This window comes from Palaemon carinicauda, chromosome 41, assembly GCF_036898095.1.
Source record: "Palaemon carinicauda isolate YSFRI2023 chromosome 41, ASM3689809v2, whole genome shotgun sequence".
In the NCBI taxonomy this organism is placed as follows: Eukaryota; Metazoa; Arthropoda; class Malacostraca; order Decapoda; family Palaemonidae; genus Palaemon; species Palaemon carinicauda.
In genome coordinates this window covers 7,815,331-7,834,465 of record NC_090765.1, presented here as the reverse complement: position 1 = coordinate 7,834,465, position 19,135 = coordinate 7,815,331, and the positions used below count along the sequence as shown (strand labels likewise).

General features: G+C 34.2%; 3 protein-coding genes across 4 annotated transcripts in view; all 3 read left to right on the top strand.

Annotated features, from left to right (window-relative positions):
• Positions 1-19,135, top strand: part of LOC137632302 (uncharacterized) — a 107,877-nt gene that overhangs the window by 24,869 nt on the left and 63,873 nt on the right. The gene's annotated exons all lie outside the window — the stretch shown is intronic.
• On the top strand, positions 3,941-5,623 carry LOC137632233 (uncharacterized). Its single transcript, XM_068364118.1, has one exon. It carries the CDS (start codon positions 3,941-3,943, stop codon positions 5,621-5,623), a length of 1,683 nt encoding a protein of 560 aa, XP_068220219.1.
• LOC137632305 (uncharacterized) lies at positions 12,759-15,435 on the top strand. The gene has a single exon (XM_068364220.1). It carries the CDS (start codon positions 13,057-13,059, stop codon positions 14,083-14,085), a length of 1,029 nt encoding a protein of 342 aa, XP_068220321.1. The 5' UTR covers positions 12,759-13,056; the 3' UTR covers positions 14,086-15,435.

Here is a 19,135-nt window from a genome sequence, read left to right as displayed (position 1 = left end):
AACAACAGGGTTATTCAAACGACGACCAGTCCCCTGGTGGTCTTCAGAACTAAGTGCCCTGCACAGAGCCACAAGAAGATCTCTAACACGATTGCGTAGATGTAGAACTAATGAGAATTTGATTATGTACAAGAAATGTAGAGCAAAGTTCCGTCATGCCATGAAAGAAGCAAGGCGCCAGTCATGGATGTCTCTTGTGTCCTCCATTAACAGTAGAACACCACCATCTGCTGTGTGGAGGAAAGTAAAAAAGATAGCTTGCAAATTCACCCCCAACCCACCACCAGTGTTGAAGGTGAATGGTCAGTATGTAACTGAAGCAAATGATGTTAGCAATGCCCTGGCTAATCATTTTTCAAATGTATCCAGCAAGTGCGAAGGAGCTCCTGGTCACCAGTACAGAAGCGTTGAAGAAAAGAAAATTTTTAATTTTGCAACAGGAAGGGAAGAGAAGTATAATTCTCCTTTCACTAAAAGAGAATTTGATTCCGCACTTGCTCATTGCAACGATACAGCCCCTGGACCCAATGGAATTCTATATGCGATGATCAAACATGTACATTTTAATACAATGTTATTTATTCTAAGCATTATTAATAGAATATGGCATGATCATAGTTATTCAAGTGTTTGGGAACTAGCCTTTATTTAAGCCTTTTTAAAACCCGGTAAGGACAAGTTTTTAGCAGCAAACTATCATCCTGTTGCATTGACATCTTGTTTATGTAAAATCATGGAGAAGATAGTCAAATCAAGGCTGATGTGGTACCTTGAAAAGAAGGGTATTTTATCACCCATTCAATGTGGATTCAGAAAAATGCACTCAACAACAACAATGTTGATACGACTCGAGTCTTCTATTTGTGAAGCCTTTGCTTCCAAACAGTACCATGTGACTTTTTTTTTTTTTTTTTTTTTTTACCTTGAAAAGGCATGATACTACATGGAGATATGGTATACTTAAAACCATTCATGAAATGGGATTTAGAGGAGAGCTACCCTTGTTTATTCAATAATTCCTTTCACATAGAGTTCTTCAAGTGAGAGTGGGGGGAAACTTTCAGAGTGAATGTCAGGAAGAGAGAGTTCCTCGGGGTAGTACGCTGAGTGTAACCCTGTTTGCACTAGCAATTAATGGGATATCCTCAGTCATTCCCTGGGATGTTCTCTCAACACTATTTGTGGATGATCCCTCCATATCATTTGCTGGAGCTAGAATGGCAATGGTTGAGAGAAAACTACAACTTGCAATGGACAAAATTATTCAGTGGGCTCATATGAAGGGGTTTAGGTTTCCAACAAGCAAAACTACTATTGTACATTTCTGTCGTATCCGGGGAGTTCACCCAGAACCAGATATATACATGAAAGGTCAACGGATCCCATGTGTAGGTGAAGCTAATTTTTTTGGATTGATTTTTGATTGTAGGTTGGCATGGGTTCCACTCTTAAAGGCATTAAAAGCTAAATGTCTTGAGGCTCTGAACCTTCTAAAAGTATTGTCTCATACACCATGGGTGTCAGACTGTAAAACTATTTTGAAATTATACAAGGGCTTAATTTTTTTCCAAAATTAGTTATGGATGTGAAATATACACCTCAGCCTCCCCAAGCCAATTAAAGATATTAGATTCAATACATCATGCTGGTATAAGATTGTCCACAGGAGCTTTTTAGAACTTTGCCTATCACAAGTCTCCTTGTTGGTGCTGGAGGGTGACCTCTAGACTATTACCGCATGTCTTCCATTATTCGGTATTGGTTTAGGTTACAAAGACTCCCCAACACTAGCTTTTCAGACTGCAAGCCTTGTAAGAAACCCAACATACTTTGAGTCACACCCAAAATCTCTTAACCTTATGGCTTTCGAGTAAAACAATTATTAAAGTCTTGATAAAATTAGAGGTAAGGTACTTCCATTTAAGATACCATCAACCCCTACGCAGAAATTACCAGAAATATCTCTCTATAAATATTTTATTGGTGTTAAAAAAACGACTGAATTAGAAGCTAGGTCTCTTTTTATAGAACATGTTGAACATAGGGAATCAACTTTTATATATACCGATGGCTCCAAATCCAATGCAAATATCTTCCATATTTACTGCTGAATTATATGGCATACTAACCGCTATGGAGAAAATAGCATTAAAAGGGCAGGGAAATTTTACCATTTATAGTGATTCAAGAAATGTTCTTCAAGCTTTAGAAGGTTTTAATTCGAGTAACCCTTTAGTTTTAAAGATTTTAGAGTGGCTTTTGATTATTGGCCTAAAAGGTATAACAGTTCGATTTTACTGGGTTCTGGCATACGTAGGTGTATCTGGAAATGAAGAGTAGATTCACTGGCAAAGAGTGCTGCAGCCGAGTTGCTACCAAGATGGTCTCCCATTCTTTGTGATGATTTTTTTACCAGCAATTAAGAATTCTATTTATAACAATTGGCAACAGCATTGGGATAGTTTAAGCGAAAATAAGATGAGAGAAATTACGATTGGTATATCCCCTTGGAGGTGTAATGGGATGCCCCAAAAATTGGAGACTACTCTTTGTCGTCTCCGCGTTGGTCACACCTGGATGACACAAGTTTCTGCTGGCTGGCCAACACCAACCATATTGCAACGACTGCTTGATATCCTTGACAGTGAGGCATTTGTTGTCTGACTGTCCCACTTATAGCACTGAAAGAAATAGATATCTGTTTGAGGCTCGTGGTGAAGATGGCATGTTCATCTTTGCCAAGATCCTTGGACATGATATGTCGTACAATGTCAGTGGCATTTCTAAATTCATATCAGAAGCAGGTTGTCTTAATGCTGTTTAACTTTTATATCATATTAACTTTTAGTGGAATTTTTAGATTTATATCAGAAGCAGTTCTTAATGCTATTTAACTTTTATAACATATTTACTTTTCTGGTTTTAATTGAATATTCCTTTAATCTTTATTTATCATGAACAATATCGGCGTTAATGACCTTCGATGTCAGGATGCCAGAGAACTTCAAATCAATCAATCATCACTCAACCAACATAGTCACCAAATAATAGATAGAATCAATCATCACTTAACCAACATAGTCACCAAATAATAGATAGATAAACGTAAGAGCAGTTTTCTTTGGAGGACATTTTGTACGGAGATATTCTATATTCAATTTTTGAACGTCACTATGACTTTGTCATAATACAGTATACATATTTTAATTTTGTGTATTTATAAATTGGACAGCAATTAAATTTACTTATGATTATTTTTCTTCTGAGTATATTTGAAATCTAATTTTTACAATTAAAAAGTTAACATGATAAGTATGTTATGTTTTATGCCTTGGACAACTAAGCTTCAAAATGATTAGCTGGTAATATAGACAATATTTCATCAATCTTGACAGGCATTATAATTTCATTTTTGTAAAAAAAAAAAAAAAAAAAATGAGCAGTACTGCAAGAACCTGATCCAGTTGTGTCTAAATAAGAACATTTTCATGTCGAACAGATATTTTGCCAAGTAGTGAAATTTTGAACTAAAACTTCAGAGTTGATGTCACATCTGTTTTGTACTTGGCTGTAAAACTTTGATCTTTGAATGCAATTGAGGGAATCTTGTTGATGTTGCACCAGGTTTTATAGTTTTATGTAGTTTTAAACAGTTCACTCTTTACAGAGAATAGTCAGGTTTTGTGGAAAAACTTTTATTTGAAAACCAGTCTGGTCATTAAAATTGTACCAAGATGGAAAAGACTAAACAGTGTTCAGACTTTATTTGACTTTGAATTCCCAATAAGTTGCAGAATTATAAGGGACTGTAAACAATATACATTGACACCAAATTTATTATAAACATGAAATTGCTTGAAGCTGAAGTCCTTACCATACTCTCATAGAAGATATTTCCCATGTTTACAGACCAGATCATCCATACGAAGAGCTGACGACAATGGCACCAACACCCCAGAATCAAGGAATGACTGCAGTGTCAAGGACTTCATTAAAAAATAGAGTCAAGAATCATTTCAGTAAACATCATGGCACAGAAGAAGGCTTAGAAATAAGAAAATTAGAAATGCTTGAAGAACATAAAAGTCAAGATGAGAAAGTACAAAAACTTACTTTGGGACAAAAAACGAACTCGCCAACCAAGGTTATTTTGTTAGTTGGTGCCACTGGAACCGGGAAAACAACTCTGATCAATGCTATGGTGAATTTTATTTATGGTGTAGACTTTGGAGATGATTTCCGATTCATTTTGATAGATGATAAAAATGCTCCAAAAAGATCTCAAGCAGAAAGTCAAACCGATTTGATAACAGCGTATGTATTTTATCAATTGCCTGGGATGCCATTTGAATACAATTATGTTTTGATTGACACACCAGGATTTGGTGACACAAGAGGAATTCAGCGTGACCGTGAGATGATGAAACAATTGGAGACCTTTTTGAAACAAGATTATGGTGTAGATCAGGTAGATGGTGTAGGGTTTGTAACTCCTGCCTCAGCAGCACGTTTAACACAGACCCAAAGGTATGTTTATGATGGTCTGTCCTCTATGTTTGGAAAAGACATAAAAGATAATATATACGTAATGGCAACTTTTGCAGATGCTAAAAATCCCCCTGTTCTGGAAGCCCTGAAAGAAGCAGGAGTACACTATACTGGATTTTACAAGTTCAATAATAGTGCTCTTTTTGCACAAAACACTGCTGAAAATGCAGCAAGTGATGAATCCGACTCTGACGATGAGGACTCTGCTTATATATGCAAATTGTTTTGGGAAATGGGATACCGAAGTATGAGTAACTTTTTCCTCAAGCTAGGAAAGACAAGTCCGGCAAGTCTCACTCTTACTAAAGAAGTTCTACAAGAACGAAGTCGGCTACAGCTTGTTGTAGTTGGTTTGCAAAATCAGATTCATTTAGGCCTAGGGAAACTTACGAACCTTAACCAGGAAAGGGACATGTTGGCCAGAATTAATGATGATATGCAGGGAAGTGCCAACTACCAGGAAGAGGTTGAAGTCCCTAAGATCACAAAGATTGATTTAAACCATAGAGAACATGTGACAAATTGCATAAAGTGCAATTACACTTGCCATTTCCCATGTTTTATTCCTGATGATGCAGGTAAGATGAACTGTGCAGCAATGACTGATGGGAATTGTAGAGTTTGTCCTGCTAAGTGCTACTGGGATGTTCATAAAAATATGAAATTTAGGTATGAACACACTTGGGTTAAGGAGCAACGTACAGTGCAGGAACTCCTTGATCGTTATAACCTTGCAGAAAAAGGTAAAATTAACAAAGAAGCGGCAGTAAAAGCTATTGAAAATGATATCAATAACCATGCGCAGTTGCTTATCGATATGATCAGAGAAGCTCAACAACATGTTGAACGTCTTGAAGCAATTGCATTAAAACCTAATCCTATTTCAACGAAGGAGTACATTGACCTAATGATCGAGTCTGAGAAGATGCAAAAACGCCATAACTTTGAGAAGAGAATTGATATGCTGCAAAAGCTGAAAGAAGAAGTAGCTGTTATTCAAGGAGTGAGAGGAAACACAAGTCAAGCATCAGGGGAAGCACTGCTCAAATATTTCCAGGATCTTATAATTGATTAGTCGGTGGATTAGAAATTCTCGTGGGGAAGGAGTAAGAGGGAACAAGTTAGCGCCTTGGGGGTTAGGGAAGAGAGGAAATCTCCGCTGAAAATACTTCGTTATCATTAATTAGTCGGGTAGATTAGTCGGTCTGGATTTATTTTGAATAATATACTGGTTCACAAAATATAAAAAGTTTAATTAGAGCTCGTTTGATGTCATAAGTTTCATAAATTTAACCAATTTTTTTGTGTGTAAAGTTTCAATATTTTTGTTAATTTATGGCTAATTTTAATGGTTATGTAAAATATGTTAGCTTTGTTATATAATTTTTTTGTCATAGCATAATTTTTGTCGTGTTCAGTTATACAATGCCTTTAAGCTTTTCCTTCAAATTTATTATGCATTCTGAGAATTTGAAACTAGATTCAAATATCATTCTCTTAAAATTCTCAATACAACTATTTTTTTTATATTAATCAATTCTTGAAGGCTAGACCAATTTATAGGATAAATTATAAAATCTATGACTGTCTATTACAAATGCTGGGAAGGTTACCAGTAGTTTTGATTAATATGTGATGAACCCTTTAAAGTTTAACAATTGCATGAATGTTTGAAGTTGTTTGGGGGGGGGGGGGGGGGGGTTGGATAATTACCAGTTTCAGGCACTCATTTTATACTCAGTTCTGAACGATTTTTTTTTCTTTTTGATGAGTAGTTATGATGGTTCCTTCTTCATTTAAAGGAATTTCAGTAGGTATGTTATCCGCTGTTTCCTTCTTTCCTTCTTCTGCTGACTTGCACCAAATCAACTTTGATAAAATAACACAAGGGAAGTATTTTTGTGATAAACAAAGTTGGTGTGTAGTCCTGTATGTTCTTTCTGCAGTTATGTATACAGGTAGAGGCAAACCATATGTAGCCTACCATCTTTTTGCTCTTAGCATTAACATTAAGAGTTGTTTAAAGTGTCATCAAAACTTGTTTACTTTATGATTGAAGTATTTGTCCTGCATTGGTAATCTTGTACATAGCCTGTAATAATAATGTATCCATACAGGTGTACTGTTGTAGCCACACTAATTCAAAGTAAACTACTAATCTAGGCATAGAGGCATGGGAAGCCAGTAATATAAAGTTAGTTGTGACCTAAGGCTACATATGCTTGTAAAAGAGCATAAAATTTATTAATTTAGTGCAAATATGTTTTCAAGATCATGCCACACATGTTTTTCTTATACCAACAGTGAATGTCATCTCTTCATATGAAATTATAACAAGCTACCAGGTTTCAATATGTTGCCTACAAAGTTACCTTTTCAGTGATGTGTGATATGTTGCCAATGATATAATGTAAAGTTTTGGATTAATAATAATAATAATGATGTTAAGCACACTTAAATGGCTTCATTAATTTAACCCTAACAAGACTGGAAGATTATAACGACGATGAATTATGTTTGGAAGTGTTATGCTTAAAATATCTCGCATGCAGAAATGTTTTTTTCTTCAAATTCTCTTATTGGTTATATGCTGCTCAGCATTCCACTGTTCTTTGTCATTTTATCCTCAACCATGAATGCCTTATCAAATAATGATAATTACAGTTAATACTATTATGACATTTACCAGTTAGTAAGAACTCCAGTTCCAACAATAAATTCTGTTTGCTGAGAATAATATTTGTCTCTATGCACAGCTATCATGTAACGTGAGAGAATTTATACCCAAATGACCGCAGACTTCCCCTACTCAATAAATAAATAGTGTTCCCGGGGAAAAGCTACTGCCTCGCCGCATGTCATCATATTTAAATGTATATTTCATATCTATTGTGATCGCCACCTAATAGCACATACTCAGTTTCTTCAACATTGCTATTGGAATAGTTTATGAATAATCATTCCTTAAGGAAATAGAGTATATTCCTACCACAATTATTCATTTTTCACTTCGCTAAGAACTTGGGAGTTACAGTTGGCTATCACTTTCACCCCCACAATCTTTTGTTTAATGCAGGGTAGAATTTTGTAATGATTAACCCTCATTTGAACAGTCTCCATGTGTGTAATGTGTACAGCACACATGCTGTGCAGAGGCTAATTACAATCCATAGGCAGCCAAAACTCCGTAGGAAACGTAACTGCTTATAACAGGATAGCGGTGGTCCAAAACTGGACTGATTGTTGCCACTTGGTAATTCATATACTGCTGTTACCATGTACAGGACATCAAATACTCCCGATTGTTTTTGGCTAATCCACAGGAACATGATCATCATCAATAGATGATTATTGGCCAGTAACTTATGAGACAGGCACCTTCTAATAACTTACCCTGTATACTGAAAAAAAACAATAAAAGTATTTTTTTCATAAAAAATAAGGTTTTCTCTTTGTACTGTAAATTTATTTAATCATCAAATATATATGAAATTCTACTCTTGTCTTCCTTAGCCAGAGTTGAAGGTCACATTCAAACCCAAGTTCTCGGTTGGTTACTCTTTGACATAGGCTAATTTGTTACTCCCAAGTTTCCAAAATATACATGAATTTTCAACTAGTTCAAAATATAAGTGATAATATGAAAAAGATGAAAGCAAATCGGTGAACTAGAAAGGCCTTTGTTTGCAATGTTTATATATGAGACTACGTATACAATTTTAGCACTTCAAAGAAGGATTTCGTAATTCCTGATTTACCTACAGAGTCCGTCCAACCATCCTAAGTAGAAAAATTTATTTTCATGTGTTTCCATGAGAACACAATCTGTCAATATACATTTTTGAGGTTTATCTGTTTCTTACAAATCACTTGACGGGAAAATATTGATTATCACTCTTGTAACTTGTTGAACATAATCCTCATCTTCATGATATTTGTTAGCCAGTCCCTGAGTGACATATAATTTCCTCTGAATATATATATATATATATATATATATATATATATATATATATATATATATATATATATATATATATATATATTATACAGGACTTGGCAAATGTCACAGGTTTGTTTGAATCCTCTGTGAGTAAACCAAACGGGTAAGGTAAATACATTTTAGGAGAAACTTCCTTAGGGAAACAATATTAGGTTTCCAATTAGTATATGTTGCCTTTTACATTATACCAAGGAAAACGTGAATAATGACTGCAGTTGTGGTCCATAAATAGACCTTGACTCCATGTATGTCATTGAGTTATGAGTTTGCAGACCTCCCTATACTGTAGTGGCATAAGCATGTTCACCGACTTGTGTCGTCTCGTCAGAGTTAACAGTGGTATGTTCAAGTCACACACATTCACACTGAATAGTCTGGCCTATTCTTTACATATTCTCCTCTGTCCTCATACACCGGACAACACAGATTACCAAACAATTCTTCCTCACTCAAGGGGTTACTGCACTATTTGTTCAGTGGGTAGAAGAGAGACTTCAGTTATGATAAGCAGCTCTTCTAGGAGAAGGACACTCTAAAATTAAACCATTGTTCTCTAGTCTTATGGTAGTACCATGGCCTTCTACTGTCGTGGGTTTAGAGTTTTCTTGCTTGAGGGTACACTTGATCACACTATTCTATCTTAATTCTTCTTCTTCTTGTTTTGTTAGTTTTAATAGTTTATATAATAGTTTATTTTCATGTTACTCTTCTTAAAATATTCTCATTTTCCTTTTTTCCTTTCCTCACAGCTATTTTCCCTGTTGGAGCCTCTGGGCTTATAGCATCCTGCTTTTTCCAACTAGGGTTGTAGCTTAGCTAATAATAATAATAATAATAATAATAATAATAATAAAATTATTCAAATGAACGTAATATAATTTTATCGAGTCTTGTATCAGGTTAAAATGAATATCTGTTCTATGAAACAGTTAAAGCAATTTCAAGGGACTCATATTTTTGGGGAGATCCTCACTTCTTTATGTTTAGTTTGTATTATTAATTTTTATTGTGACAACAGGTGTCGGGTTTCGAATTTTTTGTTGAATTAAATCCAAGTTGAAGTAACAATTTTACTAAGGGGGCCCCACCTCACATTGAGTATCATTCCTAGTCTATGGAGTGAGTACATTATTCGTACCTTTATCTCTACATCTTTCAAATTCTTCCTGCTTCTGCAATCTATTCTACAAATCTGTTGTTTTGACAATCCTTTTAAGTATACTTTGTGCGTACAGTATTGGAATGCCTACATTACAAACAATCTTTTCAACATTTGAGTCCATTTGTTAAAAGGTGACTATTCCTTGCTGATATTGTTATGCTGACGGAAATAGTTTTTGGCTGCTCCACATGCTGGGGATCTATACAAATACATCACTGATAGCTGTTTATAAAACTATCTGGAAGCTCTAAAGCGAAATTATCCCTTCTTGCCGATCGTTGTAAGACTGCTGCAAAACTAGTCCAACAATTTGAACTCGAGAAGATTATGCTCCCGAGTTTAAAAATCTGCATGGATCTCAGGATATCTGGCACTATTTATATGGGGAAATGTTGTATTAAGTATCCTCAAGTGAGGTCACTGTGGCTGGAATTCTAAGGTATTACTTAGAAAATGCCAAGATCTTTATTTTGGAAATCATGTGCAAGGTAAATATCACCATTCCAGTTAAGAAATCCTGTAGGGTTACCTATGATTTCTTAATGTGTAGACAAATTGCTCTAAACTATTGTGTCTGTGAAGTGTTTGGGAAGTACTCTTGCATAAGGTTGGTTGACTATTTTGAAATATGAAAGGCTTAATGTTGAGACCTATGTTGGCTTTAAATATCATCTGGAAACTGTGATCCTAAGGATTACCACATGTAGACACTTAATATCACATTGTGAAAAATAAGTAAAGTTTCCAAGCATGGTTATATATATTCTAAATACACATGGTCTATATGCCTTTATACTATTTGAATTGATAAGAAATCTTTTAATTGTGTAATTTTGTTTATATTGACTTAGAATTAGTTTGCAGAGAAGCGGTTGTTGTACATTAAGTAGGTTTCTGCTTCTTCTTCTTCTCTTTGTCTGCATCTTTTCCCACTTCTATGTGGGTCGGTTTCTGGCCAGAGTTCTCCATCTACCTCTGTCCCACACTTCATCACTGGTTAATCCCTTTGATCGAAGGTTATCCTTGATACAGGATCAGGCGAGGTCCCAACGCGTCGCCTACAGGGAACGCCCTAGCTTTAATTTTATTTTCACAATTTTCACTGGCCATATTTGTGTTGGCTAATTTTTCATGGCTGGATGCCTTTCCTACCGCCAACCCTCCCCATTTACCTGGGCTTGGGACCGGCACCAAGTTGAGGCTGGCTTGCCCCTGCTCAGTGGCTGGGTTAGGTTTCAGCTTCGTTACGACTGTTAATAATACTTTGTAAGTAAAATTAGATTTGAGGAAGACTTGAGTCCTTTGTGACCTTTAGGTAGATTGAGAACTTTAGATAGTGTTTGGAGAACTCGATCTATTTCATGTTATTAAAATTAAGTATTACAAATTTGAAATGTAAGAATACATCCAATCATACTACAGCTTGAGTCGGGATGTCAAATTGAATCTCCATGTAAAATAAAATGGAAAGGTTTTAATGGTCAAGTTTATTATGAAGGATGTTTGCATTTTAATGTTAACTGTTTTTTCAAAAGAAATATAGGAAATGCAATTATTTAATTTGTGGGTGAGGTTTATATTTTGAAATTGTCAATGGCCGAATGATATGGTTAATTTTATGATTCTAATTTTGTTTTTAATCATTATGATTTTTTAAAATTCATGTTTCCATCATGCTGATGACGATCTTTGATATTTTCCCTGCCAGAGTTCCAGGCCTGTACTAAACCCTATACAATAAAGGTATTCCATCTTTGATTAATCTGTGGTCTTTTGAGAACCACTCCTTTTTAGGGATAGTGATTAATTGGCAGTTGCAGAAGAACTTTTTAGGTCTACAGTAATTGTTAAGAAGTGAATTTGTTCAGTTTGACTATTATTATTATTATTATTATTATCATTATTATTATTATTATTATTAATTGCTAAGCTACAACCCTAGTTGGAAAAGCAGGATGCTTTAAACCCAGGGGCTCCAACAGGGAAAATAGCTCGGTGAGGAAAGGAAACAAGGAAAAATAAAATGTTTTAAGAAAAACAATGTTAAAATAAATATCACTTTATCACTATAGAAACTTTAACAAAACAAGAAGAGAAATAAGATATAAGATAGAACAGTGTGCCTGAGTGTACCCTCAAGCAAGAGAACTCTAACCCAAGACAGTGGAAGACCATGGTACAGAGGCTATGGCACTACGCAAGATTAGAGAACAATAGTTTGATTTTGTAGTGTCCTTCTAGAAGGAAAGAAGTTGGCAATCTTTATTTAAGAATAAGTTCTCAAGTTAATTACATTCTCATAAAGAAAGGAAGAAAAATAAGAGGCTATCCATCATGTCCCACCTCAATCATACTTGAAATCTCCATGGCCAAAGTCATCAAAGAATGCTTTCAAGAAATTGGGTCAACTCGAAAATCCTAATTGTAATTTCGAGCAAGTCTTCAGGTTGTGAATGGGTTTACAATGCCTTGGATGAATTTATGTTTACCAAATGTGTTCCTGGAAATTATTTATGAATTTCCTTGATATATTTTATATAACATTTTTGTTACAGTGCTTGAGACTGTAGTATATTTTCAAATAAACATTTTCTTGAATGTGACAGGAAGAATTTGTGAGTAATCAATTTAGCAATATTATGGCTAAATTCTCATTATTCCTTGCTTACAGAAAACAACACTTCATTTATAAATCAACTATGGCCGAAGCTCCTCATAAATCAAGAGAATTCCAGAGTATGAAGCAGCGACTCAAAAGAACCATAAGGGATAATTTCAGTGAACCATGCACAACTGAAGAAGGGTTGGAGATCAGAAAACTCCATATGAAAGTGCAACATTTGAACAAAGAGGAAAAAATTCAAAAACTCTCTCTCGGACAAAAAACCAACTGTACAAATAAGGTTATAATGTTGGTTGGTGCAACGGGAACGGGAAAAACAACACTGATCAATGCTATGGTGAATTACATATATGGCGTAACATTTGAAGATGAATTCAGGTTCATCTTAGTTGATAATGATGCTACTAAAAAGTCGGAGGCTGAAAGCCAAACAGACTTTATAACGGCGTACACTTTTTATCAAGTACCTGGGATGCCATTTGCTTATAATTATGTTTTGATTGACACTCCAGGCTATGGTGATACAAGAGGAATCCAACGTGACCGGGAGATGGCTAAGCAATTAGAAATTTTTTGAAACAGGACTTTGGAATCGATGAAGTTGATGCCATAGGTTTTGTGACACCTGTTTCAGTTGTACGTTTAACACAATCTCAGAGATATGTATTTGAGGGCTTATCATCTCTATTTGGAAAGGATGTAAAGGAAAATATTTACATCATGGCCACGTTTGCAGATGCCAAAAATCCTCCAGTTCAGGAAGCGTTAAAAGAAGCAGGAGTTCATTACGCTGGAATTTATAAATTCAATAACAGTGCCTTATTTTCTCTGAACCATGCAAGTGATTGTGCTCAAGATGACTCGGATTATGATAGTGAAGACTCTCTTCATATTTCTAAATTGTTCTGGGAGTCAGGATACCGAAGCATGAAGAATTTTTTTCTAAAGATATCAAAGACAAGACCAGTAAGCTTACAACTTACCAGAAATGTGTTGAAGGAGCAAAATAAGCTACACTTAGCTGTATGTGATCTTCAAAAGGAGATTCATGTTGGCCTAGTGAAACTTAGTGCATTGAAACAAGAAAGACTAAAGTTATCTCAAATTACTGAAGATGTAAAGGGAAGTTCCAATTTCAAAGAGGAAGTAAATGTAACTAAGATAAGAAAAATTGAGTTAAAACCCATGGAGCATGTAACTAATTGTATTAAATGTAATTATACATGTCACTATCCATGTTCCAGACATGATGATATGAAATGGAGATGCTCATCCATGATACAAGGATACTGTATACGGTGCCCTGCTAAGTGTGTTTGGAATGTACACAAAACCATGACATTTAGATATGAAAATACTTTGGTCAAGGAACAAAGGATTGTTCAGAAGTTACTTGAACGCTATCGTCAGGCACAGCTCCGCAAAACCACCAAAGAGGGTGAAATAAGAACTCTGGAAAGAGACATTGATCGTCAATCTTATGTGGTATTATTTATGGTTAAACAAGCTCAAAGTCTCACGAGATGTCTCGATAGAATAGCATTGAGGCCTAACCCCCTCTCTACCAAAGAATACATTGACCTTCTGATTGAATCGGAAAAGATGCAGAAGTCCTTTAATTTGAAGGGTAGAATCCTTATGTTGCAAACTCTCAAACAAGAGGTGGCGATTGTTGAGGGCATAAGGAGTCATCGTCAGGAATCAGGACAAACATTATTGGAATACTTTCAAAATCTTATGGTTCGTTAAAATGTGTAACTTTGAATCTGATCTCAATAACGGAGGCCATGATAGCTGAATAAAATGAATAATCAAAGTACAATGAACTTGAAAATTTCAGAGGGAATTTGAAAATTCTGTAGTGTTTATGATTTGCTAATTTCAAACACCATTAGAACTATATAAAGTACATTATAAAAGTTAGTTTTATGTTCAAACAAAAGTCTGGAAAATATTAGTTAGATCATTATATAAGAAAAGCTTACATGTCAATATATGTTTTGTATATTTTGAGTCAAGTGAAAGGTTACTTGTGGTTATATGAAAATGCATACAGGTTCCATTCTTAGGTTTACCTACCTTACTTTCTCAGTAATCGGGTTATAGTGTTTATAATCTTTGTGTTACATTTGTGTTTGCATAAATGATTTCCTTTCAATTGCATCTATTTGAACTGAAAGGTTCTTCAAATCTTATTTTCACATCATAATTCAACCCTCTATAGTAAAAAAAAGTACTTCAAAGCCAAATTTAAAATGAATGTTTCCTCTTCGAGGAGCGTTTCAAATAAAAAAAAAAAAAACAATAGGACTTCATTGTAGAAACTTATTGTATAGTTGAATTTGCTGAATATATTTTCTCTCATTCTTGTATTTCCTACTTTCCTCCGTTACCAATAACTCAAAATAATATAATTGTTTCGAAGAGATCATAAGCTGGGTTAAAAAGGATTTTATTATTCTTAATTTTCCCATCAGTTATTGAAACTTCATATTCATTGACACCTGAAATAGAAAAAAAATATATTACTTGCTCTATTAGTTCAGTTCTACTTTATAGTGTTTGTTCTGAGCACTGGCTCAAAGAACTACCAAACTAGAATTATCAGTCAATTTGTTTTTGTTTTCCTTGGCTATTTAGGGTCCTGAACTTCTCCTTTTGGGTTGGTAACTTGAACAGCCCAGGCTACTCCTTCACCAATGCAAGGGCCTTGGACTGGCAGTGGGAAACTTCTTACTTAAATTTTATCTTCTTACCTTCGACAGGATCTCGGGAAAATTTGTGCTACCCTTTTCTTCATTATCACGATGCTGAAGTTTTTCATACCTAATCTATGCTTCCTAGAATATTATTCCATGATCTAACTTAGTTTTGGTCTTATGGATATGATTTTGGAAAAATGGGAATTCTTATTCTTCAAATTACTAGGTTAGAAAATGTCTTGCCAGTAGTAGTTAGCGCTATCTATGTCTTTGCCAAGTCCATTTTGCCAATGCTGTGTCACTTTTACAGGTAATTAGGTCATTCATCTTTAATCAAGTCTCTCTCTCTCTCTCTCTCTCTCTCTCTCTCTCTCTCTCTCTCTCTCTCTCTCTCACATGTTTTCAGTTTTTGGTTATCAATAAATATTGTGCTACATATAAATTTACTGACGTAAATCTTTTCCTATTATAACCTGGTTGGTTTGTATAGATACTGTTATCCAGGTGACCATTCCATATATATATATATATATATATATATATATATATATATATATATATATATATATATATATATATATATATATATATATATATATATATATATATATATGAGTGAGAAGAGATGTTTTTAATCATAATGACCATAGAGATTTTCACTGTTGTTCACGAATTTGAAGAGTATTTTATCTATGGTGTCATGTACATTAAGTAAGAATCTAAACTTTTAATTTCGTATTTTGACAAGTGGCTTTTTACAAACACTAAAATAGTAGGCTAGTAAGATGGTTTGGCACATTATGGTTCTGCGAAAGTAAAGTATTAGTGAAGGGTAAATAACTATAAGTTCTTTTATTATGAATTTTTTAAAGTACGAAATTTTAAAAATTAAGACATGTACATTGTTTCCATTTAAGAAGAGTCCTATTTGCCTTACTTTTTTTTTAAAATCCTACTATTTTTTGTTTAAATTATGTGAAATTTTTGTAGCTTGTGACTTCTGTAGAACAATAGTTGCTGTAATTGGTGACAATATGCTGATGAAAATAAACTGGAAAAGACCCAATTGTTTAGCATTGGTACATTTAAGTTTCTCAGTAGGCCTACCATATCTCATGACCTAATTTAGTAAAAAAAGGTAGGGTTGCCTTTTTTTAATATGATCGAATATGTTTTCGTTCAATTCATTTATTGTTGAATAATATAATAAAGATAATTTTTTATATATCTCCTTTTTGTAGTGAAAATATCCAATTAATGACAAAGAGAAATAACTAATGAAGTCATATGGCTTCAATTTAGAATATTTTCTCAATTTTCACCTCATTCAATCTATATTTCATTAGATGACTCTCTTCTAGCTGTGCAACCTGTAGGGCTACCACTTCCTAAAGATATTGAGTACAGCAATTAATGTGGCCATTTCACATTCATCCAAATTCACATCTTGCAAGAATAAGTAATCTGTTCTGATGTCGAAAATATGATTGTGGGAATTTTAGGTATGGGGTAACCTACCAATTGGGATAATTAGACAGATACTATCACAAATAATGCAGTTATTTCCTAATCATCCCCAATATTCCACAAAACCACCAGTCCAGAACCTGCCAAATTGGAATATACACAAAGAACATTTATGAAAATGTCCATTTTAAACGACGATTTTTTTTTTTTTTTTTTTTTTTTAATGATGCCTTAAACTTTTCTTAACATCACTATTTGTACTGAAGTCCTTTATTCCCAGAACAATTAGAGCAGCCATGTCCCAAACATAACCTTCATGTAACTGAATGCTGTATTGAAGTATGTGAGGGACAAATATTCTTAAATGTTTGTATGTCATAAGTTAGTTTAGAGTACTAATTAAAAAGTCATGCAGACGATGTTAAACTATATATTCGGTAATTTCTGTAAATAAAACCTCAATTTAGCTCGGTTTGGGAAGATGAGATGGCAGGCAAATTCATCCTTAGTAAACCGACAAACATTCTTGTCAGTTTGTGAATTTTCCAAGGAACTCGTTGCCCAAATTATTTGCAGAGATAATTAGTAGAGGCTGGTCATGCAAAAGTATCTACCAGAAACAAGCATTTTTAATAATTTTTTTCATTTATTCTTACAAGCATAAATGGTATATTTCTTTTGTGGTTCTTTTTTTCATTTTTTTTTTTATCATAATTTTACATTTTACAAGTTTTATGGACTTTGCCTATAGTCAATATGCTGTAGATGAGGAAGAACCCTATTTTATGCATTTCTTCAAAGAATCCTATTATATGCATTTCTCAATTTGTCTATCCATTACAAGAAAGTTTCAAGTAAATAAGCATCATTTCAAACGTACTTCCAGAAATGCAAGAAATAATTATTAAAAAAGCCGTTTAACATAAAAAAGAAAAAAAATAATGATTATAAAATTGGTCGGTGGGTGATCTCTAAGGACTGTCCAAAACGACCGAATTGTTAAAAAAAAAAAAAAATCTCTCCTGCTTAAGGACGTATATTCCTACAATACAGTACCTGCAAAGTACAGAATTTGTGCAGGGTTCAAGCTGTCTTGAACACGCCACAGCATCTCTAAGGCAGAAAAGCATCTGGCAACCAATGTCATGTAATTACTGAGAACCGGTGCTAATGCTTGCTTGCGACAATGCTACTTGATCACTAAATAAAGCGCAGCTTCTTTCTGGTAGCCAAGTTGTCAACATGTCCCGTTCAGTTGTAAGTGAGAAGTCGAACATCTAATGTAACATGTAGTTGATTTAGTTATCCAATATTCTTATCAATGGCAATAATGGATTGAATTTACGGTTGAATAGTTGCTTTGGCAATTAAATGGGTTGATAATAGGTTTTAGTTTTCTCCAAGTAGACAGTTATTTTAAATTTTTTTTTTATGAATGGAACATTTTATGCCATCCAATATTTTCCATATCACAGCAGTATACTTTGACCCTAATCAAAATGTAAAATGTCAAACGGTTCCTATTGAAAACGACCAGCTATATAGGAATAATCTTTGACCTTAGGGTAACATTGCTTGTGAACCTAAAGGCTCATGTATGTTAATGTGTGAATGTATTAAATTGTTTCTAAAGTAATGTTATATAAAACCTAGGAACCAGATCGACAAACTTTAGTCTTCATCCAAAACAATATTGAACCACTGATTACAGTGAATTCATTTCTACAGACTGTTTGGGAGACAGTGTTGGCTTTTGATTTGGAACAAGTAACAACTTCTAAATATAAATGTATAATTTTGCTAATGCTCTCATGCTACAGCAGAGTTATACAGAATTTTGTTGCCTTGAAAAATAGCTAAAATTGGTTAGGGTATTTTTACTCTTTTTCTTCAAATGCCCAATGTGTATAACTACCACTGTTGTTTTGTTGTTTTGATCCCTGGGCTTAAAAGAATTTTGCAGTTGATAAATATCTTTCAGAGCACAATTATCAACGTAAAAACTCTGTATTTGAGAGAATTTTCAATGGCTCCACGTCTTACAAAGCAGAGGTACTCAAGTTGAGCATTTTCTTTCATGAAATTTTTCAATGGGTCTCCATCATTCAGAGCAAAGGTATCCAAGTTATGCCTCTTGAATTAAGAGAATTTCAGTGATTCCACATCTTTCAGAACAGATGTACCAAAGTCAAGCCTTTTGGTTTATGAGAATTTATAATGGCTCCACATATTTCAGAGCAGAGGTACCCAAGTTGAGGCTTTTGAGTTATGAGAATTTGCAATGACCCATAATTTTTCAAAGGAGAGATACCCTAGTAAAATTATGTTGGGTAACGTGCATATGGGCATATATGGAAACGAGATTGCATATAAAACTTCTCCGGAAGTAACCTAACGTCGTCCAGACCTTGTGCTGTGTGTGAGAAAATCAGTGACTGATAGTAGACAACAATGTTTCAACTTTGTCTCAAATAATGAAGTTAGTCTGAAGTTAGATATACTATATATCAATATGGTCGGGTGAAGTGAAACGTCCTTTGTCACATGCTATTGATAGTATATGATTCTTTCATGGTTAATTTTTTTAGGTGAATTACATTGAGTTTTTTAAGAGAATACCATCTTTATAT